Raw genomic sequence first — 25,841 nt, 5'->3', positions numbered from 1 at the left:
TCCCCTACACTTCACTATGCATGTATTGTTTGAACCAGTGTGGTTCAATCATTACCTGAATACCTGTGATTCAACCATCCTATCCCAACAACATTTGTCAGATAATACTAGTCCTTCACTCACAGTTCACAGTCAACAGTTGAGCTAACATACAGTAGATGTTCATTCATTCCTGTTTTCAGAACCTCCTGCATGTACAGTAAGTTGTGTCGCGTGGCAATCTTCCTTCACTCATACCCTGCTAATTTAACACCACCATTCAGGCTAACAAGCATGTCTTTGGGATGTAAGAGGAAAAATGGACTGCCCTAAAAAAGAGAATGAGGACACAGAGAGAAAATGCAAATTCTAGTTGAACTCTGCCTCTTTAGAGTGGTGGGGGTGGCACCTATATCTGCCTCATCACCATTTTTCATGCATTTCACATTGAAATGTTTTGCATTTTAGGCAGGAGTGTTCCACTCACATAATCCCTTGAGCTGAAATGAGGCTGCGGGGCGTAAATAATTGACATTCTAATTTTCACAAGTAATTACACCAGTCCCAAGGCTTTGGCTCCTAGACAGCAATGTGCTGGGCATGGGGCTCTCAGACAAATCAAGTTGTGGTATTTTAATTTCCCGTTCATCAGCATGGCCAGTGGAGTGGTGCCCTTCCTTTTATGAAGAACGTTTAATCGAATTATATTATAAGTCAGAGGTTCCTTGCTGCACGCAGCACACTTCCTTGCCACTCTGTACTAGTAAGGCTCAACCCTTAATTTGTACCAGTATGACATTTCCTCAATATTTTAATTGTTTCTATTCATCAGTATTCAAGACTTACTGTACACATTCATGTGTCCATTTCAGATGTTTCATTGGAGATTTGTAAGCTGGTAAATCCTACCCTAGCACCATCAGGCACAAAACATGGTTCAACCATGAATATGATGCCAACCCATGACAAGACATGTTCATGTACACACCCGTGTTCAATCGCACCAGGGTAGTTTAGAATAGTCAGTCAACCTAACACCCACAACCCCAGAAAGTGAAAGATAAGCAGAAAACTCATGAGAACACAGAGAGAGTGTGCAAAGTCCATATAGGTAGTAACCAGACCTGGCATCGAGTCCAGGGCCCTGGAGCAGACCTTTTCCAGCACTAACCACTGCACCACTATATACTGTATATCTGTATATAATACACACCTTGACATGCATTCAAAGATGTGTTCATTCAGATGCCATGCCCTGTCTTCACTCCCATGGAGTTGGAGTGCGTTCCCTGTGTCTGCATGGCTGTACTTGCCAAAACCTCAAAGATATGCTAGTTTGGTTTACTTAGTGAGTGTGAACTGGCCCTGTGTGAGTGTGCGTGTGTGCATGAATTGACCCTGCCACAGACTGGCAGCCTCACTTGCTGCCAGCATAAGCAACCCTGAATTGGATTATGCTGGTCTGAGAATCTTATTACGATATTTATAGATCTCCTGAATGTCTCTCTTTATTTGTAGCTCAGTGGCAAAAAAATTCCAGATGTAGGGCCACAGCCTTCAATCTATTTAATAAAGACTGCCGATACTTTAATATTAGAAGGATGTGATCCTATATATGATATGTTTACTTTGCAATGCGAGGGAATGCAGCTACATATTCACTGCCCAATCCCCAATGCTACATCATCTATAAATTTAAAATATGGCAAAGCATTTCTGTCTATCCTTACTGTAATCCAACAGTTGGGGGCATGTAGATGGTGTTTGCACTACACAAGCTTGTGGTTTGAAATTCTGGAAGAGCCTATCTACCCACAAAAATGTCTAGTCTACAGTAGCTCTCCTAATCTATCTATCTATCTATCTATCTATCTATCTATCTATCTATCTATCTATCTATCTATCTATCTATCTATCTATCTATCTATCTATCTATCTATCTATCTATCTATCTATCCAGCCAATTTATGAATACAATAATTCAGGGGTGTTGAACTCCTGAAAGGCCACAATGGCTGCAGGTTTTCATTCTAACCACCTTCTTAATTAGTGACCTGTTTTTGCTGCTATTTAACTTCTTTTGCCTTAGTTTTAATTAACTCGACTCAGACCCCTTAGTTCTTTCTAGTGTGAAGGTTTGCCGGCTTTCTACTCCGGTCCTCACCCCCAGGCCGCTCAGGAGGAGCTCTCCCAGCAGCATGGACGTGCCCCGAGTTCCAGCAGGGCCTCATGGACTATGCAGTTTTTATACACAGCCCTGCTGGATACCATGGAGGCCACCAGGAGTCGCTGTAGGGAGGCTGTCGGACTCTTACGTGCCCTATAACCCGGAGGTGCGTCATGATCACATGACAGGAAACGACATGCCTCTGGGGTGAAGAAGAGTTTTTATATGACCCGGAAGTGTTCCTAGTCACGTGGACAGAGAGGGCGAAACACTTCCAGATCAAGGACTATAAAAGGACTATGGGAAATCCCAGACGGCGAGCTGAGCTGGGTGGAAGGGTGGCAACGCGTCTGGGAGTGGAGGATTGAGGTTATTATTATTGATTTATTATTGAGTATTGTGGAAAGGAGGGTGCTTGGTGCACTTTATTATTATAATAAATATTTATATTTGGACTTTTACCTGGTGTCTGACGTCTAGTCTGAGGGTTCAAGGGGTCACGGAGACACTTAAACTATCACACTAGTTAATTAGAAACCAAACAATAATCAGACACAAAACCAACAAACAGGTGACCAGCTAACCACATTATTTGAACATAAAGAAAGGTGAGGGTCTCGGTAAGGTTGATCTCGCAGGTCAATAATCAGAAACAGAAAATCAACAGTTTGGTTATTGTCTGCTGTGGCAGAATGAGAGCAACAGCAAGTCATAGAATTAAGTAACGGATTTAATTAACAGCAAGAATTGACTTCTCATTAAGAAACTGGTTGGAGTGAAATTGGTTGGAGTTTGAAACCCCAGTTTAGCTGGTCATTTGTTGGCTTGTTTCACATCTCATTTCTGTTTGGCTGCCATTTAATGAAGAAAAGAATCAATTGAGAGGACTGAATCCTTAAAAACAGGGCTATTCAAATGAAGGGAAAAGGAGTTAATTAACAGTGAAAACTGGTCACTGATTAGGAAAAGTGTAGCACGGTGGCGCAGTAAGGAGACCTGGGTTAGCTTCCCGGGTCCTCCCTGTGTGGAGTTTGCATGTTCTCCTCAGATGCTCCGGTTTCCTCCCACAGTCCAAAGACATGCAGGTTAGGTGCATTGGTGATCCTAAATTGTCCCTAGTGTGTGCTTGGTGTGTGTGTGTGTGTGTGTGTGTGTGTGCCCTGCGGTGATCTGGTACACTGCCCAGGGATTTGTTCCTGCCTTGCGCCCTGTGCTGGCTGGGACCCAGCAGACCCCCGTGACCCTGTGTTAGGATATAGCAGGTTGGAAGATGACTGACTGATTAAGAAAAGGGTTAGAATGAAAACCTGCAGCCACTGTGGCCCTCCAAGCCTGGGGGTTGACACCCATGCATTAATTGAATCTTGACATATAGAGTCAATTGTGAATATAAAAGATGAAACCTGATATCAATGGAGTGAATTCCATTCCACCTGTGTCTCAGTGTGAGCAGAGCTAAACAGTCAAAATGTTGCGATTCTGATTTTTATTTTTTTCAAATTTTTTCTGTTTTTCCCTTTTTTTAGTATGGAGTTAAGGTTCAATATACTTTTCCTAATATAGGATTTGCTATATACAGTACATTATAAATGAAATTACAAACAAAGGTAAACTTTTGGGGCACACTTGGGCAAACCCTGTATAATCACTCTATTATATTAAAAAAGTTTTCCGTTGTATCCGCGTTATTCAGCCTTGACCACTCCCCTCCAACACCGCTCACCCAATCATTACTCCTACTGCACACATCCTCTCTCTGTACCACCCCGCGACACTCTCAGTGCTGCTAACTCGCCCTTCAATGCAGTCGGTTATAATGGCAAGGCAGAAAATCAAATTATCTATTCAAGAACGTCGAATTTTAGATTATGATAGAAAAACAGTGGCAAGACCTAATAATGAATGTCGAAAAAAAAGAAAATGAACAAAAAAGAGCTGCAAATAATTAAAATCAAGAACAAAGGGAATTGTCCAATATATGAGAAAGAGAAAAATATCCCGAACAATGCGTGAAGAGAAATGCAAAAAAGTAACATTTATAGAATGTAAGTTAGAGGATAAACTAATTAATAATATTGTTTTTGATGAGGTGTTAATGTAATTTAATTTATTTAATTTTTATTATTTTTTGCTTTTTTACTTTTTTCTACGTTTTTATTGGTATTTAAAATAGACAGTTGTGAAATACTCAAATAACTGATTTTCTATCTATAATAACTAAAGACCAAACCATCTTCCTCCCACACCCTGCATACTTTTCTATAGTATATACCACCTCTTTAAATACAACGGAGGGGCTCCTACCTCCGGGGGTTGGCGAGCAAAGTGAGCAGGGGGTGGAACCAAATAGTTGAATCAAAACACAAACACAACGTTTAGCACATATTTTGGAAACATCTTCACAGACACAAGTCTATGGTTAGACTGAAGTCAGGATGGCAGAGAAGCTGATTAAGAGGCATGCACGGTGGAAGGGATCGTGTTAAAAGAATGCTTTAGTTGCCTCACATTTTTATGCAATCATTTTGTTCACCCCACTGAAATAAAGATGAAAGTCTGCACTTCAACTGCATCTGAGTTGTTTCATTTAAAATTCATTGTGGTAATGTACAGAACCAAAAATTAGAAAAAAGTTGTCTCTGTCCAAATATTTATGGACTTAACTGTATCAGGAGTGTAATGATGTCAGCTTCTTTTTGCTCCAATGTTCAAGTGTCCACAAAGAGAAAAATGTCAATGGCCAGATACTTCATAAAGGAAAAATTTTTGCACCACTGATTTGAAAGTAATAAATCAGGAAGACAATGTGAAACAATCGAAATCTGCTTGTTTTTACACTTTTTCTAAAAGAAATATAAAAAAGCCCTTTTCTGTTCATATAAAACAGACATACAGCTATTTTATGTTTTTGAACAAAAAAAATAATCTGAAGAAAAAGTAATGGGAGCACAGCAGTTACCCATAATAGCAATCCCTTTGTGACTAGTGACGGTCCACTAAATATCTTCCAACTGATTTAAATTCAAAATGTCAGATTTGGACCAACTATATGCACTAAAGTGTTATGGCCTGGAACAGCACTCACATCTTTTTTTTTTAATTGCATCTTGATGTGCTGTTTGCCTTTATACGGCTGTTAGAAGGGCTGAGTCAAAGTAGAAAAACAGCACCATGATAGAGATGATTGTTTTAGTGTTGACAGTTAATGGCCAGTGCTATGAATGAACTGACTCCCAGTCCACTGGTTCCTGCCTTGTACCCAAAGCCAGCATATTAGGCTACAGCCCCTGAACTCGACTGAGCATATTCAATTATTATTGGTACTGTATTTTTGGCTGAAGAATTTATCCAAGTTGACTTAAAACACTGTTGTCTTTTACAAATGTTTATGTACACATCTTTACAAGCTGGCTAAGTGACTCACTCAGGGTCATTAAGTTAGGGACAAGAGCAGCAGCCCTAATGCACTGCACTGCACCACACTGACTGGATAGATTTCATGATGTGAGGTTTATTTAGTTTTAAACTTGTGGGTCAGTGACTAATACTCCTGTTGTTCATCACCAGTGACATAACAACCATTATTAAACATTTAGAAAATATATTCTGCTGCGGACAAAGCCTGAATTGCCAATGTGCTATTTCCGGGAGTGTTGGAATGGGAATGTCTTCACAAGTTCAGGCACCCCCTATCGAAACGATGTCCATCATCAGTCGATTAAATTTCATGGGCAATTCAAAGAGTTTAGCATTTGGGTAACCTAGCGTGCAATCAGAAAATGGTTTTTGTATTGACAACTCATCTTATGTTGAGATAAATCAATAAATGGACATTTACTGCTGTAAACTGTACTGACTGAATTGAATATGCATTATAAGTCAATTATTAATCTCAGAGTTGTGGACCCTGTTGACATAACAAGGTTAAATATTTTCAATATTTTATTATTTTTGAGGGTTAAAATTGCCTATGACTGTTATTCTGACACAGATTGCTAAATATCTACTTTGAGTATTATAATGATTATTTTAACTCTCAGTCTACTCACTAAAGCAAAAAAATAAATGAGTAACTGAAATATCCGTCCTTCCAGCTTGTGAAACTCAGTTTGGTGCACAATAAAAGTCAAGCCTAATTGGGAGGCCAGTCCATAAGAGAGCACACATTCATAGCAGGGCAATTTATAGGTGTGTGCACATATAATGTGAAAAGCAACTACTGCAATAGCCATGTCTGTCTGTCCGCCTGTTCACAAATATGACACACTTATTCTTCAAGGAAATTTTTCAGGACAGTTCCATTTGCATTCAGATAGCTTAAGCACAGTGCACTGCATACATTTTTGAAATCTCAAAATCTCATATTGAAAACCATTGGTAAATTTGTGACTGTGTCTATCGTAACTCTTTTAGGGCTAATTCTTTTTTTTTTTCCTTTTGTCCCTGGGCAGAATATTTTTCCAAAAAACTTAGTTTTCTAAAAAGCAATGGTTTCACACATAAATCAGCATAAACTATTTATTTTAAAAAATGTCACTCTGTTTTATTTTCCATGAGCCCCTACATTATGTAAATTAATATACCTATTACATACCTGTTTGTCTTGTCACTTATAAGATGAAAGGCACCTGAAGTACTCGAGGGGCTGGTAATACGCAGTGTCTTCCAGCACGCCGTGTCGTTTGATGAAGTCCAATAGCCAGCTTGCCTCCCACAGATTTACATCTGTGTAGTCTCCCCAGGGCGAACGTCACCGTTGGTGCATTAGCTACACGAGTGTGTTCAGCACTGCAATCAGCTGGGGGCCGGTCAGCTGATGCAGTTCCCTGTCTTTCATTTTCGACTTCCAGATCGTTTGCATCAAAATCACAGTTCGGTAAGTCAAGATCCATTACAGCAATAACACGCAAAAAATAAATTACATACACGAGTGTTTTGCTTTGCACATTCGCTTCGCTCTCTTGCCCGATGTTGCTGCCATTCTAGACGTTTTTTGCTCAATACTACATACGCACACGCAGGGATTTGACATCAAGTCAACAAATATGTATGTATTACAACCATTAGAACATTAGAACACTCTAGACGAGAACAGGCCATTCAGCCCAACAAAGCTTGCCAGTCCTATCCACTTATTTCTTCCAAAAAAACATCAAGTCGAGTTTTGAAAGTCCCCAACGTCTTCCTGTCTACCACACTACTTGGCAGCTTATTCCAAGTGTCTATCGTTCTTTGTGTAAAGAAAAACTTCCTAATGTTTGTGCGAAATTTACCCTTAACAAGTTTCCAAATGTGTCCCCGTGTTCTTGATGAACTCATTTTAAAATAACAGTCTCGATCCGCTGTACTGATTCCCTTCATAATTTTAAACACTTCAATCATGTCACCTCTTAATCTTCTTTTGCTTAAACTGTATAGGCTCAGCTCTTTTAATCTTTCCTCATAATTCAACCCCTCTAGCCCTGGAATCAGCCTAGTCGCTCTTCTCTGGACCTTTTCTAGTGCTGCTATGTCCTTTTTGTAGCCTGGAGATCAAAACTGCACACAGTACTCCAGATGAGGCCTCACCAGTGCATTATAAAGGTTGAGCATAACCTCCTTGGACTTGTACTCCACACATCGTGCTATATAACCTAACATTCTGTTAGCCTTCTTAATGGCTTCTGAACACTGTTGGGAAGTCGATAGCTTAGAGTCCACTACAACTCCTAAATCCTTTACATAAGGTGTGCTCTCAATTTTCTGACCGCCTATTGTGTATTCAAACCTAACATTTTTACTTCCTATTTGTAACACTTTACATTTATGACATTAAATTTCATCTGCCACAAATCTGCCCAAGCCTGTATGCTATCCAAGTTCTTCTGTAATGATATAATGGATTCTGAATTATCTGCTAATCCACCTATCTTGGTATCATCTGCAAACTTAACCAGCTTGTTACTTATATTCCTATCTAAATCATTTATATATATTAAAAATAGCAGCGGCCCTAGCACTGACCCCTGTGGAACACCACTTTTAACACTGGCCAGTTCTGATGAGGTTCCTCGCACCATCATCCTCTGCTTCCTGTGTCTGAGCCAATTCTGCACCGATCTAAAAACATCACCCTGAACTCCCACTTCTGTTAATTTGATGCCCAACCTCTCATGTGGCACCTTATCAAATGCTTTCTGAAAGTCCAGATAAATAATATCATATGCTCCACTTTGATAGTATCCTTTTGTTGCCTCCTCATAGAATTCCAGCACTACCTCCCTCTTCTGAACCCATGCTGACTGTTCCTAATAACTCCTGTCCTTGCCAGGTGTTGCTCAATCTTATCCTTAATAATTCCTTCCATTAATTTTCCTGTGATACATGTTAAACTTAGTTTAGATTAGCTTAGTTAAACTATAGTTGCTTGGATCTGCCGTCACCCTTTTTATGTAATGGGATGATATTTGCCATTTTCCAGTCATTTGGAATCTCTCCAGTGCGCAGTGACTTCCTAAAAATATGTGTCAAGGGTTTATATATGTACTCACTAGCCTCCTTAAGAACTCAAGGGTAAATATTATCTGGTCCAAGTGATTTGTTTGATTTCAGCTTATTTGATCTGAGCAGCACTTCTCCCTCTACAATTTCCAAATCCCTCAGTACCTCCTTAGTAGTCCCTGTTACCTCTGGGAGGTTATCCACTTGCTCACTTGTAAACACCCTAGAATAATGTAAGTTTAGGGCATCCGCTATTTCACTGTTTGTATCTTTTAATTCCCCTTTACAATTTCTGATGCACTTGACCTCCTCCTTGACTGTTCTTTTACTACTAAAATACTGAAAGAATCTCTTAGGGTCGCCTTTCGCCTTATCTGCTATATTTCTGTCCAACTGTCTTTTAGCCTCCCTGATATCCTTCTTAATGGTTGCCCTCATGTTCTCATACGCTCTACGATTCACTTTGCAGTCATTAGTCTCATATGCCTTATAAAGCAGTTTTTTCCTTTGCAACTTCTTTTTTAAATCTTTATTAATCCACCGTGGAGTTTTATTTAGTTTCCTATTAGCAACAATCCTCCGAGCAAAGAGGGTCTACCTATAACGTAACAGAGAGATTTATCGATGTTTACAGATTTTATCACCCTCTGTCCCTGAATATCAACCCTATGTGTTGACAAAAGTCAAAATCCACCCTAACCTGTGACTCTATGTGGCTTCAGCCACGAATTAGTTTACTTTGTCTGATTTTACCTTCAGGGCGATAACTTCATCTTGTATGTTTTTCCTTTTTTTTTCTTTTACTTGTTTGATAGGGATTCCTGATGTCAAAAAAGTGAAACAACTACAGTTGAGCACACTGAAGCAAATAAACATCACTGCTAGATACAGAGTGGGGAGGAGTCACAAGTAGGCGGGGTTGGATGGCCCATTGTTACCGTTTAAGAAATATCTGACATTAGATGTGTATTTATTTAATCAGTTCACTAATAATGATATTCTTTGTTTATTGAATATTGTACCAATAATATTGTTTATTTACTCATCACCATAGAGGGTAAGTACCCTGCTTTCCTGTACCAGAATGATGGGATGGGGCTCGTTACACATTAACAGTCTGGCTTCTGCCTCCACCTCATCCCGTGCTCATTTCTGTGGCTGTGTGCTATCTTGTGTGAACCTCAATCACGGCAGCACACTTCTCCTGCATTTTGAAATCGAAGGATTTTATGTCCATAAAATGAAAAAATAAAAGAAACTTATTTAGAAATATATGAAAGATGTCTCAGTGACACTTTACACTACAGAGACTAAACGTCTACTTAATCATTTCTGTTACAGTAAAAAGATAATAGTAATAATTCAATATTACTCTAACTTTGTAATTTATCAGTAAAGAGCAACCATGATCTGATATCTATTGTGTTTGGATACAACCAACAATTTTAGCTTGAGACTTCAGCATATAATTTAAATCTCCACTGGGAAGTTCTTTGAAAACAACTAACAATAGCAAATGAATCTTTTTATCTCTTGAGATAGAGTCTACCATCCATGAAAGCAATTTTAGTCAAATGATATTGTAAAATGGTACTATATACTACTAGTACGTGTAATGAACTTCTGTTGTCACTTATTTTTGAATAAGACTCTCTATTGCTAAATTATGCAATAAAGAAAACTGGGATAGTAAACTCTTTGATGAAGTGACTAGACTATTTAAAAATGCCCCATCTTTCAAAACAGGCTAACCGAGTCTCAGAATGCACCAGAATGTTATCCCATGCATATATTTTCTTACTTGTTTTTAGCATCCATATCTTTGGGATATCTTAGGAAGCCAGAACTCTCAGGGAATGGGCCAGACCTGGGAATTCAGTGTGTTCCACATTCCTGGAGCAGGGGGCCTATTCCAGAAATGAAGATTTAGTGTGAAATCTGGCTAATGTAAGTCACAAGCCATAGATATCCAGAAAAAAAAAAACCTTGTATTTTGACAAACCTGTGTTTCTCAAACAGATTAAGCCAGAATTACAAGACACGTAAAGTCAACAATGTTGAGAATTCACCAATCCTGCTTTCTGGAACAGGCTCTACAAAAGTGGTTGCTGTAACCACTCCACCGATCTGTCACCCTTCTTTCATTCATTCTGTCTCTGAATGCCCTTATTTTAACATTGTGTCCATTGAGGACTAACATCTATCACTGCAATATAAGGCACAAAGCAGTGACTGGGATGGGGCTTTCCCATCTATTTAACATGCTTACACTGGACAGACTCTCCTCCAGAATATGAAGCTTAAAATCTGTTATGAAGGTTTGCACTTTTTGGTATCTGTAAAATCGAAGTCTATACTGACAGCAATGGATAGCGTAGTCTGTATGCATTGTCAGCTCTGATAATGTGATACTCTGCAGATTAACAAATTTTTCCTCGTGGCTTCCATATTTTGATGTCCTAATTCTCCTTGTATCTATTAAATGTAGAATGAAGTGGCCTATTTGTTGTGACTTCATTGCGTGCCTAATATTGAAGTCACTAGATTAGATATATCACATTTACTCTTAGAAGTGACTTAGATTATTTCTTTCTAGAAATTCTTGAAGGAGTCAAGGTCAGCGTCTGAAAAGTGTCACCAGCAAGGTGCACGTAAATGAAAGCAAGGGGGAGTAATTTTTGCAGGATGTGATTTTGCATGGTGCTCTCTGTTGCAGTGTGTGTATTTGATTTCTCAGTTTCCTGCCTGTCTGTGTTTTGCAGGACACCTCTTGGAAGCGCTTGTGCATTCCTCGGTTTAATGCATGTGGCTGCGCGCTGCCAGAGATGGAACACATGGACTGCAAACCCTACCAGCCACTGCCGAAAGCTCGACACGAGATGGAGTTGGCTTACACCAGCTCCTCGGATGAGAGCGAAGATGGACAGAAACTTCACAGATCCTACACCTCCAGAGAAACACTGCCAGAATACAGCCAGGAACTGAGGCTCAACTTCAATAGCCATAGCAGAAAGAGGAAGGCAGTCTCCACTGACCCAGCACAAGGTATGTTAGCTGTAGGACAGCCATTAAATCTCAAAAGGTATCTGCATCAGCTGGAGTTACAGAATCCTAGTGTGGTTCTGTGTTACAGATTTACAGTCTGGGTGTCTCACATGATTAAAGGCCCTTCCAAGGGTAATGGTGTCAATTGCAAGGCTGTAGGGGTCCAGATATCCAAGTGCATGCCACTATGGTGCCTATCTTGGTTTTAGTACTGTCCCAGACATGTTAGCCAGCATAAGCAGTTAACACCACTGTGAAGCACAATGTGACACAGACTGCATTTGTTTAAAATTCTGACAGCGGATGTCTTTATCTGTGCCTATCAAAAGGAGGAAGTAAAAACCTTACAGGCAATGTATGCAAGTGGCTGAGAAGCCCAGCATGATATCATAGCTCCAGATCTCACCATTGTCTTAAATTCTGAATCCACTCAGCTGTCTCTGCCCAAATTTAGTGACTTTCCATCTCCCTGCTTGGCACACTTATTTGCTGTGTTTCTTAAAAAGAGTTACATTTATTCCATCCATCCATTATCCAACCCGCTATATCCTAACTACAGGGTCACGGGGGTCTGTTGGAGCCAATCCCAGCCAACACAGGGCGCAAGGCAGGAAACAAACCCCGGGCAGAGCACCAGCCCACCGCAGAGTTACATTTATTGTATGTGTAAATGAGTAGGCCATCTATCAAAAATATATAATTAATTATTGCAGGGAGTGATTTAACAATAAAGGATAGGGTGTGGATGTTTAATGACAAATCAATTAAAGCGAAATTCTCACAAAAGCCGGCCAGAACCTCTGTCCCGTCCAAACTGTAAGATTATCATTAGGCTGTGTAGCAGTAGACGTCTTTGTCCACCTCTTGAACTCTCAGGTACCACTCTGAACACCAGGTGAAAGTACAATAACTATTTATTTTACTATTGTACAGTGCACAAAGCACCCTCCACTCCACACTCATAAATCACAATAAATCACTCCTCCTCGCCCAGACACTTCACCCTCCTACCTCCCAGCTCAGCTCAGTGTCTGGGCTTTCCCACAGTCCTTTTATACACCCTGACCTGGAGGTGTTCCTGTCCAACAGTCCACAGTTCCTTATTCCTTCCGGGTCAGGGTAAACAGTCCTTTTCCTCAACCCGGGAGCACGTCATTTCTTCCTGTCACGTGATGATGATGTACCCCCGGATTATAGGGCACATAAGAGCCCACGAGCCCCCCTACAGCGACGCCTGGTGGCCCCCAAGGTATGCAGCAGGGCTGTGTGTAGAAACTACATAGTCCATGTGGCCCTGCTGGAATTCGGGGCACGTCTACGCTGTTGGGAGAGCTCCTCCTGGCGGCCTGGGGGTGAGGGTCGGAATGGGAAACCGGCAATCCACCACAGCTGAAATGTAAAAGAAGATGGTAAGATTTCCAAAAGCAGTCAAATTTTTTTCACTTTTTGCTCACCTAATATCCTTATTACTTTTGCTGTAAACTTATCGCATGGATGCCATCGATCTGAAAGCTATGTATTGGTGGTTTCATGTTTCAATCCATTATGTTGTTTAACTAGAGCTTTTCTGTGCAAGTCATTGATTCATTTTATTCTTTTCTTTTGCTTTTAATATGTCTACATATTGTGTGCCTGTCTGCTACACACAATATACAAGGGGCAATAAGTAATAGTTACAGTATTGCAATATATTATATATAATACGCTACCGTGGCTGTCCGTTTCTCTGTCCAGGGTTTTAAATCACCTGTAGCTTGCAATCCGTTTGAACTATTGACCTGAAATTTGGTACACATATACTACGTAACGTCTACTATCCACTTTCAGGTGATGATTGACCTCCAAGGTTATTTCTCTTTTTATTTTTATTTTATTTTATTGTAGAATCAACTCTCAGCAGTGGCCAGCAGGGCGGCCGTGCGGCACATGTGTACGGGCGCCGTTCTCATTCCTACCACCTTTGCTGTCACTTCCCCTACCTCTTCATATCTTAAATCATTCTTGAGGCAGATTGAAGACTTAAGTGAAAAATTAAAGAAAAGTAATTTTAACGCGAAAAGATGCCGATGAAAGAAGAGAAAAGCGGGCCGCTAGGGTGAAGGAAAGAAGAGCTGCCAAGGAAGTAGCAATTGCATCAACCTCTGAGCAAACGAATGCTAAAAATACAGAGAAAGAGGATGAAAACTAGGAATGCTCAAGTCAAGTGAATTCATTGCATGTTATCGTACAGTGCACCGTTACTGGTCACATATAATATGCAGGATGTTCCATTCAAGGTACCATATGCAAACTTGAAGGTGCCAGGAAAAATGCAGCATAAGACTAGCTTTTAGTACAATACACAGTATTCCAGATATCATAAATAATATGCAGGGTATCAGAACTAGCCCTCCCACTCTTCAATGTACCACATATATTTCTGATATCAAGAAAAAGATATTCTCCAATATCTTATGACTTATTGAATATATACAGTATCACCCATAATATTCAAGATGTCTGAAAGCATCCTCTACAAGACCTTCAATATATCACACTGAATATTTAAGATGTCATAAAGGACGCTGAGTAAGACTCACACCGTATTTAATATAGTACACATAACATTCAATATTAGAAAGGAAACACTTAAAAACCCTCCCACTCTTCAATATATCACATATATTTCTGATGTCAGGGAAAAGATACTCTGCAATACCCTCTGACTATTGAATAAATCACACATAATATCCAAGATGTATGAAAGCATCCTTCACAAGACCTTCAATATATTACACTTAATATTCAAGATGTCATAAAGAATACTCCAATAGACCCTCAGACTATTCAACTATTTAATATATCACTCTTAATATTCACAATGTCAAAAAGAATACTGCAATAGACCTTCAGGCCATCCAGTATATATCACATTTAATGTTCAAGATGTTCCCAGGGATGTTTCCCAAGACCTTCACACTTTTCAGTACATCACATTTAAAATCTAAGATGTCATAAAGGAGGCTGCACAAGGCTCATCCCATGTTTAATCCAATCAAATAACAATCAATAACAGAAAGTGCACTCTTGAAAACCCACCCACTATTGGATATGTCACAGTTTAATATCGAAAACCCACCCAGATATCAAATGCATACTCTGTGAGACCACATGTTATTCAATGTATCACATATAATATTTATAATGTAAAAAAAACTCCCACTTCTTCATGTAATCACACTTAATGTTCATGGTGTCAGAACCTGTGATACTCCAAAAGACTCCGACACTTTTCAATGTAATACACAATATTCAGTTTATCCTGCACAGTATTGAAAATGTCATGAATTATGTTTTGAAAGACATTCTAATTTACCACATGCAATATTCAAAATATCATATCTTACACAATATTAGACACTATTCAGGACATCACATACTATGTATAACATGGTGCCCAGAGGTCTAGTGGTTTATGCTCACAGCTATAGAAATTCAAATGAACACTTTCTCTGTCTTTCTCTGCTTAGTTCACATTCTCTCCACACCACATCTGTGAGGCTTTCTCTTTAAGTTTTCCAGTCTTTCTAACATTTCACAAAATTGTGTGTGCACTCTGAACTGGCACAGTATGAGTGAATGTGGGTGTGAATATGTGGCTATACCTTATGATGGACTGTCACCCAGTGTTTAAGTGGTTCCTACTAATTTTGATTAACGCAATTTGGCAAAGCATTTTTCACAGACATTATGTTCGCCGGTAACCTTTTTCACCAAATATTTTTGAAGCTGTCTTAGACAAACTTTTTTTCTGAGCCAGCATGAGATCACAGAGCTGTAGCAGTCAAACGTTGGATGGGACAGTCCCCCACTGAATATTATAATGCTGAACCTAATAGTGGGATAAACGTTAAATGGAAAACTTGCAAATTCATTTAAACAATAAAATGCACATGCAGAAGGATACTAGAAATGTTGTCAGTGTATTTGTGTCATGAAGGTAATGCCTTTTTTGTATGGATTTGTAAGAAAAAAAGAAAAAAGCTGTATTTAGTGATCAAATTTATTGGGGCAAGACTTTAGTTAATTCACGATTCCTGTCTGCAAGAAATTTTACTGTTCTGATATTTCTTTCTATTAATTTTATGTCAGGGAAATATGGTGGCACTTCTGGCTCATAGCTCTGGTCATATTTTAGGTCACAACAATCGGTCCAGCATAGTTAGATGTTAGTTAAGACACTATTGCACCATAATAACTCACTCTAAACTAATTCAGTTTATCCTTACCCACTGACTTCAATGCATTTCCCTGAGGTTGTCAAAGTTCCCAAGCACTTCCATGATTTCACCAAACTCAGGATGAGGAGAATTCAGCGGGGTTTGCTCATCACTAGCTCCTACCTATGGCCTAATTTTTTTTTAAATAAGCTGCAACACCTCAAACGGCCAAGAAGATCAATGGAATATACAAGAAATATGTCAATATATCATACACAATGTTCAAGATGACAAGTGAGAATTTTAGTAGCCATCATGTGCCATTCATATTGTCTCTATAATAATTCATGGAACACATACACACATTTCAAAACACCAGAGTACAATACAGTATGATGTTAAGAATTTACCCACAATTTAAAAAATGCTATATGTAGTAGGCAGCATACAAAATTTAAGATGTGGGGGGCCACACAAAACACATGCAGGGTTTGATTAAAAGTGCCATATGGCACATTCAAAATGCCACATAAAATATTTTACAAAACACAGAAATACTAGAAACACTCAAGATGCTGCAGACAGTGTTCAAGATGTCATATGCTGTTTACAAAATGGCATGTTCAGATTGTCAGAAACAATTTTCTTTAAAGGTATATACAAAACTCAAGACATTATATTCCTGATTTCACATGTAATATTCAAAACATCATAGTCAAGATGTCAGAAGGAGTATTGTACAAGACATATGCATGGTTTAGCACACAATATACAAGATGCCATGGACGATATTAAAGAAGACACATGGCACTTGGGAATATTCACGGTGGCGGGTGCAGTGTTCATAATGCTCGTATAATACTCCGGGAGACAATAACAATTTTGAGAGTAGCAGAATATTCAAGGTTCACGGTGTAATATTCAAAATGATAGAAAAAAATCCCCAAAATATATCACAGTATCCAATACAGTATATTGTGCTTAACATTTTAGATTCTGTGTACAGTATTCATAATCCATCCATCCTTTACATTATCCACTTATCTAGTTCGGGGTTACATATCCTAGCAGAACATGTGTTCCTTGTAGGGGGCAGTAGCTCCCTAGTTGGAATAGGTTCTTTTGTAATTGCGGCATTTTAAGTAACCGAAAACTATGTAGATATGATATTAAAAGGCGATACCTCTCCCATAGTGATACGACGGAAAAATCACATAAGAGAAAATAACGTAGCTTTCTTTAATGACAATTTATGCAGCATTACAGACGGGAAGCCAAATAGCAAGACAATACCAAGGTGGGATCTTGATCTATACAGTCTGCCATTTTTCGTCGCTGCGCTGGAAGGCTTTTCAAGACGATATTACCCATCCGTCCGTCGGCTTCAAAGTGTTTTGCTGTTGTCCAAGTCTTTTATTCTGGTTTCTCCACATGCAGGCCCTTACTTAGGTTCCAAACAAGGTAAGAAGATTTTGTGCTGATTTTTAACAGAGAACAAAATAGTATACATCTGTCTTTAGGCTGACTATACATTCCTCCAGCTGTCTTTGTCTATCTTGTCCTATGCTTGGCCCAGCAATTATATATGCTGAGCCCCTTTGTGCTAAATCTGGCTCAGGTATGCACGTATAAAGAAAAGAAAAACAGATTTAAAATGTCTGCACGGAGACAGTGACATTAAACTTAATATTACAACAAACTTATCATAACAACATGGCACATTCGTACCCTGGATAGGGCACCTGTACATTACAGGGCTCACGTATATACATGCCCACACACTCTTATAAGGGGCCAGTTTCAGGGTGACAGTTAACCTAACATGATACCCCATAACAAACATACAGTGAGAAATACACAACAACAGTATTAAAGACAACTCAGGTGATGTTGGTATACCATTCACAGCTTTCAAAATTCTGTATACAATAGTCAAGATTCCATGAAAAATATCATATAAGTTACATATGCTGCTGAATGTCACACAATACATCCATGAGATTGCATTGCAAAATTTATGATAACCCACCACACAATTCTCAAAGTGCCCAATATGATATCCTAAAAGAACCATACATCGTTCACAATACAAGGCACAGTATGTGTGTGTTTGAGAAAATGAACTAATGTCAGATGCAAAATACCTGCAAGTATCCATTATTGAAAAATCAAAATCACATCTGTGACTTTTACAAAACTTTTTAACAGTGATAAAAAAAAACTGCATAGAGCCCACTTGGCTGAGTAGACAAGAAGTGCGTATTCATTTTAAACACGTGGGCGCGTATGTAGATCTTCCTATCTGCCTATGTGCCCACAATGACAGAAAGAAGATGAAACGGCTTCCCATATGCTTGTGAAAGATAATTGCCGTTCATGCTAAAATTTAAGAATAAATTAGGCCTCCGCATGCTGAAATAAATGGATATGAATGTGCAGTAGGAGTGCCTTCAAAGTGTCAAAGGAGAGTGACAGTAGTAGAAGCAGCAGCTCTGAACGGTTGCTTTACACAGAACAGAACTTAGGCATTTTTCATAAACAAGGTGAAGACTCTATCCATCCCGTGTAAAGCATTTCAGGATAATCATGATCAGTACAGATTATATTTAATTATTTTGTTTACTATTTTATCCAAACTGCATTTCAATAGTTTCTAAGGTTCCACTACATATAGGGTTGTTTTCTAACTAGTACTTAATTACACTTGGATAGGCCTCTTATACTACAGAACCCAAAATTGGATTAATTAGATTTAATTATGGACAGATAATTTCTAAATTTCAAATGTGTGCATTTTGACACACTGACCAGCAAGAAGAACGTTGCACACTGAGTCAGTAGGGTTTAACTTAACACCCCTGTGCCTTACAGTCCAACAGCTTAACTACTAGGCCTACACTGTGAATTTAACATGAAATCTGAATGACAAAGTAAGCATGAGCTTTGTCTAGTCCTAATTTTTATTATTCTGTTAGAAACTAAGAAATACTTATACCAAGAAAAACTCCATTTTTTTTACTTCTTGATTGTCAAACGGTGCACACTTACTGCTTTGCCAGGACCAGTACTCACCAAATCACAGATCCTAATTAATTTTGCAGAAGACTTTCCCCTGTCTTTTCTTTTTGGACACACATGTCACCTACTGTCTTGTTTTCTTTCCTTCAGTATCCCTCTGTTACCTCAAATCTTTCTTCTTTCAGACCTTTCTGGGCTTTCGCTCATATTCTTTGAACGCAAGTTATTCTATCTGGATATCTTTGCAGCCAAACTAATTATTGCCTTCCACTGGAAGACACCTGAATGCGTCACTGTCGACAGCTGGCAGTCCATCCTTTGTAGCCCTGGATTGAGCCTAGTCGCTCTTCTGTGGACTTTTTCCAGAGCTGCTATGTCTTTATGTAGCCCAGTGGCCAAAATTGCACACAGTACTCCAGATGAGGCGTCACCAGTGTGTTATAAAGCGTGAGCATAACCTCCTGTCACACGAACTCCACACATCTTGTTACAGTATACAGTATAACCTACCCTAAGATCTGTTAATTCTTCTTAATGGTTTCTGAACACTGTCTAGGAGTTGATAGTGACAAGTTCACTACGGCTCTTAAATCCTTCTCATAAAGTGTACTCTCGATTTTCAGACCTTCCATTGTGTATTCAGACCTAACATTTTACACACATTAAATTTCATCTCCCAAAATTCTGCCCAAGCCTGCATGCTGTCCAAGTCCCTCTATAATGATTCAACTGATCTCAGATTACCTACTGATCCACCTGTCTTGGTATCATGTGCAAATTTAAATGGCTTGTTGTTTATATTCTTATCCAGATGACTAACCTTGACAGACACCACTCTTAACATCACCCAATTCAAATAAGGCACCTCGTGCCATAACACTGTACTTCCTGTGTTTGAGCCAGTATTGCGCTCATCTCTACACTACACCCTGAACTCCCACTTTTTTAGTTTGATACCCAACCTCTCATGTGAAAATTAAATTAAATGATATCTTATACTGTACTCCAATTGTACCCTTTTCTTGCTTCTTCATAGGATTCCAGCATACTTCTGATTGGGTTTGTTGATATTCTTAAAATGCCTAAATAGGATTGGTGACTTCGACCAGAGCAGGTCCCAGTGACAGTTGATATATTATTATTATTATTCCTGGTGAGCCAGCTTGCCATCATTTAAATTCACACACCTCAGCTTCACTTAGTTAAACTGAGGCACATTGTTTATGATGGTCAGCTTGCTCAGATGCCCTTTGGAAATTTATTTTAACTCTCAGTACTGGAATTTGTGCGATTTATGGTTTACAATGGAACTGAGCCAAGGTCTTTAATCATTAGTTAATGAAAAAAAGCTCACTGTCTGTCACATTCACTTTGTGGTCCACAAGTTCCTACACTCCTGGTCAGTGAGAAAACTGCTCTCCTAAGCCAGACCAGTCATTCATTTCTTCAGTCTTTATTTTATATCCTTTAGTTCTTTGAAAAGTTTTTAGTGACAATAGTATGAAACATAACAATAAAACAGCACTTGGACAGTAATACAGCATTCCCTTTGTGGCCATTTTCTGATGACATTTCAGATAACTTTCAGGCTGTTTTCAATTCTGTTTGAAGTACTACTTAAAGTTTTCATGAAGCCCTCACTGTTTCATTCATTTTCATGTAATGGCTAACCTCAAAGGACATGCATAATACCAAACCTGTACACAGGCTTTATTGTGCAGGAAGTGGAAGCAGATACAGAGTTTTGATCTTTCTGTGTAAATCAAGCCCTCAGTTCATAGCCACGGAGATAAGAAGATCTCAGCCTTGATCTTTGAGCACCACGGTGGCTGCTTTTTTTTATTCCAAACCCTTTATTTACTGGGGCCCAGTCAAGTTGAATTAGTTGCCTCATTTTCTTCTTAGTTCAGTAAAGTAAGTCAGTTTGGAAAATGGATGGATCAGTGCACTCTTATCCTTGATTTTAGTGCAAAGGACTCCCTTGATGCTCTTAATTCACTTTCTTTGTCTATTTTAAGAAATTGCTTACTTGTTTATACAGTTCTTCTTTTTTGTTCTTAAAATACATTCATTTCCTAAGCCTGCTTAATCCAAGTTTAGGGCTCTGGGGCTATTCTGGCAGTAGTGCTTACAGTTTAGAAACCACCCCTAAATGGGACGCCACTTCATCAAAGGACATCTCGGAGTCATCTGTACACCAACCTGAGCAGGCCTTTGGGCCATGGGATACAAACCTGGAGTCTTATCTGGAAATTTAATTCTTAGTTTCCTATGGAGTTTACCAATTAGGCTCAAGCTTTATCTGAATGAGTTAAAATTCCTGAGGTCCTTTCTTGTGTCTTTCACAGTGTTTGCTATTAAAAGCAGCAGCAGTGTGTAAATGGAAGTGAGTTAATGGCTCCTTTCTAGGACAGGACACGATTCCTGCTGTTTGTTTCTGATTTTTAATTTAAACTCTTTGAAGCTGTTTAACAGAGATTGAATAACAAGTAGGAGGTGTGGCCAGGCATATAACAATAGACATAACTCAATTAGTCGTTAAACTATTATCTTGAAGTAATACAATGGAAGGCCTAAATTGTGATGTATAGGGTAAGTGTAAATGGTTTCACAAATCACAAAGTGATGGCATATTGAGAGTTGGACTATTCTCATCAGAGACCTGCTGATTCTCATGATTTTTTTTTTTATCAGAGACAATTACTTTATAGACAAGTAAAAAGCTCTTTTACTGTATGTTGCAGCTTACAAAGGGCATTGCTAACTCACCTGGCACATTATAAAAGAAACTTTTATAATAGAAACAAAAAATGTTCAGTGTGTTCAAGAGATCAAGAGGAATCTACAGCCTGTGTGTTATGGGATTGAATGATAGCCCAAGAGGTGTGGGAGGTGGTTACACAAAACATGGCAAAAGAAATACACTATAGATGAACATTTTGTAATATACAGGTTAAATGAAAAGGAAAAATGTGAATAAAGAAATAGATGGAAGAGGCTGGAACATAATAAATGAAATGAAATAAGCCAGGTCAAGCACAAAACATACAGTATATACCTTTAAAGGGAGTTTTTCTGAAACATGATAATCTTTATTTCATAAAATATAATGTCTTTCTATAGTGCATACCACCCAAAAGTGCCTTTACAAAGACAGCTCTATATTACAATTATACATTTGTACATTTACAATAGCAGCACAGACTGGTTAAGTGAATTGCATAGAGGTACATAGTGACACAAATGGAAAATGCACAGGAAAACTTGTTATTTTTGAGATAGGTTTTATTTGATGTCAGGCCACACTACCTGTTTAATGGAAAAATAATTAATCTGCAGTAAAAGTGTAAAAAGAAAGAAAAAGATTGACCATAAAAAAATAATAATAAGCCTCGAGACCAGTTTTGGAAAGACCAACATGAGTAGCAGAAAAGAAGAGTTCAAGGTAAGCTCTATTATGGCCTGAGCGCAGAATTATGACTGAAAATAACCGAGTTCAACAAGAGGAGGAAGAAGAACATGTTGTGGCATAAGGAGTTAATGTTGGAATGGTGCTCAAATCTTCTCTATCGCGCCTTCAGCTGGTTCAAAATGCTGCAGCTACATTTTTAATTGGGTCAAGAAAAAAGGATCATATCTCCCCCATTTTAGCCTCCTTCCACTGGCTACTGGTGAGGTATTGCATTGATTTTAAGATCTTGTTGTTTGTTTTTAAAGCTTTGCATGGTCTCACTTCAAAATACATCTTTGACCTCCTTCACCCCGATGTGACACAAAGAGCATTCAGGTCACCTGGACAACTACTCCTTGTAGTTCCAAGATCTCGACTGAAGTCGAGGAGAGACAGAGCTTTCTCAGTTATTATTGCTCCTAGGCTTTGACTTGCCTTTCCACATTAGGTCTTCATCCTCTATCGAGGTTTTTAAAAGTCGCCTTAAGTCCTGCTTGTTTTCTTCCGCCTTTCACTGTGTATGATGGGATTATGGTGAATGTTATAATTGGTTGTTTTATTAATCTGCTTCTGTATGATTGTTTGCATTGTGTTTACTCTAATGTTTCTTTATACAGCACTTTGGCGTAACCTCTGTTGTTTTAAATGTGCTTTTATAAATAAATAATCTAAATCTCAGAATATCAGTGAATCCTGCTTGAGAGTGACGTCTGAAGTCTGTTTGGAAAACAGATTAGAGTTAGAGTTAAATTAAATATATTGTAATGATTGTTTAATCAAAAAGTCTGAATTGATGTAAGTTGACCTAACTCGGGATGTTCATAAGAACTGTAATGATTTGCTTCATGAGGTGGAAGCACATAATAAACAAGTATAGTCACACCAAATATTTGAAATGTTAAAATGTGTGCTTCAGTTTAAATGATGTTTTATCGTGATAATCCACTCTACTTACCCTTTACCTAGGGGTAAGTATTCTCATCAGATTTGTTACCGGGGTGATCTATTGTTGCACCTTAAGATTAACACACGCATACATAGCTATACGCATACACACAGATACTCAACAGTGCATTATGAATGACACTCACACACACAGCAGGTTAATCTCTAGCACTTTAAACCACACAAGTGCCTTAGGAATAACAAAGCCTGTCACTCTCTCAGCACTTCAAGAGACTTACTTATTGTCGGCACAAAAAACATACAATGTTTTAAAGATATCTCAGATATAAATATTACTTTTGGTCTACAATAAATTTAAACATACAAAGCCTCAGCATCCTTGACTATAGGCCATTTATCAGCCAAGAATGCCTTACTTTACGTACTGTTCCCTATTTTTGGGTGGAGCTCTCACCCTCAGCCCTTAATAAGCCTCACAGCACAGAGGTAATGGCAAACCTCCGGCTGCACCAGGTGCTCAAAGAAATCTACCTTATTACTTCAAACACTCTAGACATTAACACAAAGCATAGAAAGTTAAAAGCAGCATGGTATTTATTACAGGAAAAATAATAATACCACTGGAACAAAGAATAATAGAAAATAGGACTGATGGTAAAGTCTATATATATATATATATATATATATATATATATATATATATATATATATATATATAGTTTTTAGAAAAGGCTTACGAAAAGTTACAGATGACAAGGATGAATGTTGCAGACAGCTTGTGATCTAGCACTCGTAGTTGTTGTTCATGATGCTTTTCTGATGACCAGATGGAAACGACCGCACGTTGCCGTCTCTCTCTTCTCTTCTGATGTATTCGTCCCTTATTCTTCCTCCCTCCTTTCTACGTCGCTCCTCAGACAAGGCATATTTATTCTAAAATTCTACAGGGGGGTTTTGCAAGATGTGATTGTTAGATATTCTGATTAGCTGGCTTTCAATATGATGAATGAATTCACTGTCCGTTTTCCCAAACCATAAAACTTTTTTGATGTTTTCTGAGGTATCGGCAGGTCTTCCTTTCCCAGGCTGTAAAATAATTTGATGTCCATCCTTTCTCAGGTTATAAAGTAATTGATGGCCGGAGCCACCAGCATGTCTTCCTTTCTTTGATGGAACAGCTATTTTAAAAGTGAGATATAACTGGGAAGAAGACATGCTTTGATTTGTCCTGAATGTAGTTCATCTGTTGTCTTGTCTTGAACAAAATATAATGGAAATATAAATCAAAATGTACAGAATACCCCAAAACAAATGTTTAAATAAATTTGATATTTTTTACCCTTTGACAGAGTCCGCAGAGGACTAAATTCTCTAATAGAGGATTACAAATCAAAAATAACATCATATTCCTTATCAACAACTTTGAAATAATCTGAAATGATACCCGACATGCTTATGTGTAAAACTTGTCATTTGTAACTTTCTAGAAGTGTGTCTTAGAGTGCTAGGACCCCTGGTAATGAATCATATATCACAAATATTATCATACGGATGATCACCAACTTTGAAACAGCTTAAGCGACACTCCACCTACCTTACCAATTCCCATTTTTTGAAAAGGAGGAACTTTGGCCCCTCGTATCTCATTAGGGGATGAACCTCTGGGGTCCCATGGGAGGGATGGGCTAAAAAGCCAACATCCTATACAAGTAGACATCAAGGCAAGTCGAATGGTGTAGCATATGTAGGAGTTGAATCAGGAGGTGCCGGACAAAAAAAAAAAAAAAAGATTTCAAAGCATTATATGGTAATTCTTATGAACACAATATCATAAATTATTAATTTTGAATTTTTGACAAAAAAATTTTAATGTTATTTTCTAACCTGATTCATCCAGACTGGGATCGTCAGGCAGGGTACTGACACCTATCCCAGCTAGCATAAGGCGCAAGGTAGGAACAAACCCTGGACAAGGTGGCAGTCCATTGTAGGGTGAACACACACACATTGCAGCCAATTTAGCTTCAACAATTCACCTAACCTGCATGTCTTTGGACAGTAAGAGGAAATGAGCACCCAAACCAACATAGGCACAGAGAGAACATGCAAACTCAGTGCAGGAAAGACCCGGGACACAAACCCTGGTCTCCTTATTGTGAGGCAGCAGTGCTACCACTGTGCCACTAAACTTTTGATCTTTAGTAGCTTTGATTTCTAGTAGTAAAATATTGCAAGTGAATATTTTATTATCCATCCATCCATTTTCCAACCCGCTGAATCCGAACACAGGGTCACGGGGGTCTGCTGGAGCCAATCCCAGGGCAGGAACCAATCCTGGGCAGGGTGGCAACCCACCGCAGGACACACACAAACACACCCACACACCAAGGCCAATTTAGAATCGCCAATCCACCTAACCTGCATGTCTTTGGACTGTGGGAGGAAACCGGAGTGCCCAGAGGAAACCCACGCAGACACGGGGAGAACATGCAAACTCCACGCAGGGAGGACCCAGGAATCGAACCCAGGTCCCCAGATCTCCCAACTGCGAGGCAGCAGCACTACCCACTGTGCCACCATGCCGTTAATACCGTTA

The 25,841-nt window shown here is 38.8% G+C and overlaps 1 protein-coding gene across 1 annotated transcript in view; it reads left to right on the top strand.

Annotated features, from left to right (window-relative positions):
- The window catches only part of tenm1 (teneurin transmembrane protein 1), a 900,581-nt gene that overhangs the window by 243,505 nt on the left and 631,235 nt on the right, over positions 1-25,841 (top strand). Inside the window, 1 exon segment of the mRNA XM_051935222.1 lies at positions 11,389-11,671. Coding sequence (XP_051791182.1) covers positions 11,452-11,671 — 220 coding nt within the window. The 5' untranslated portion in view covers positions 11,389-11,451.

Source organism: Erpetoichthys calabaricus, chromosome 12, assembly GCF_900747795.2.
Source record: "Erpetoichthys calabaricus chromosome 12, fErpCal1.3, whole genome shotgun sequence".
Lineage (NCBI taxonomy): Eukaryota > Metazoa > Chordata > Cladistia > Polypteriformes > Polypteridae > Erpetoichthys > Erpetoichthys calabaricus.
Note: the sequence above shows the minus strand (reverse complement) of the source record. Positions and strands in the feature narration are given on the sequence as shown.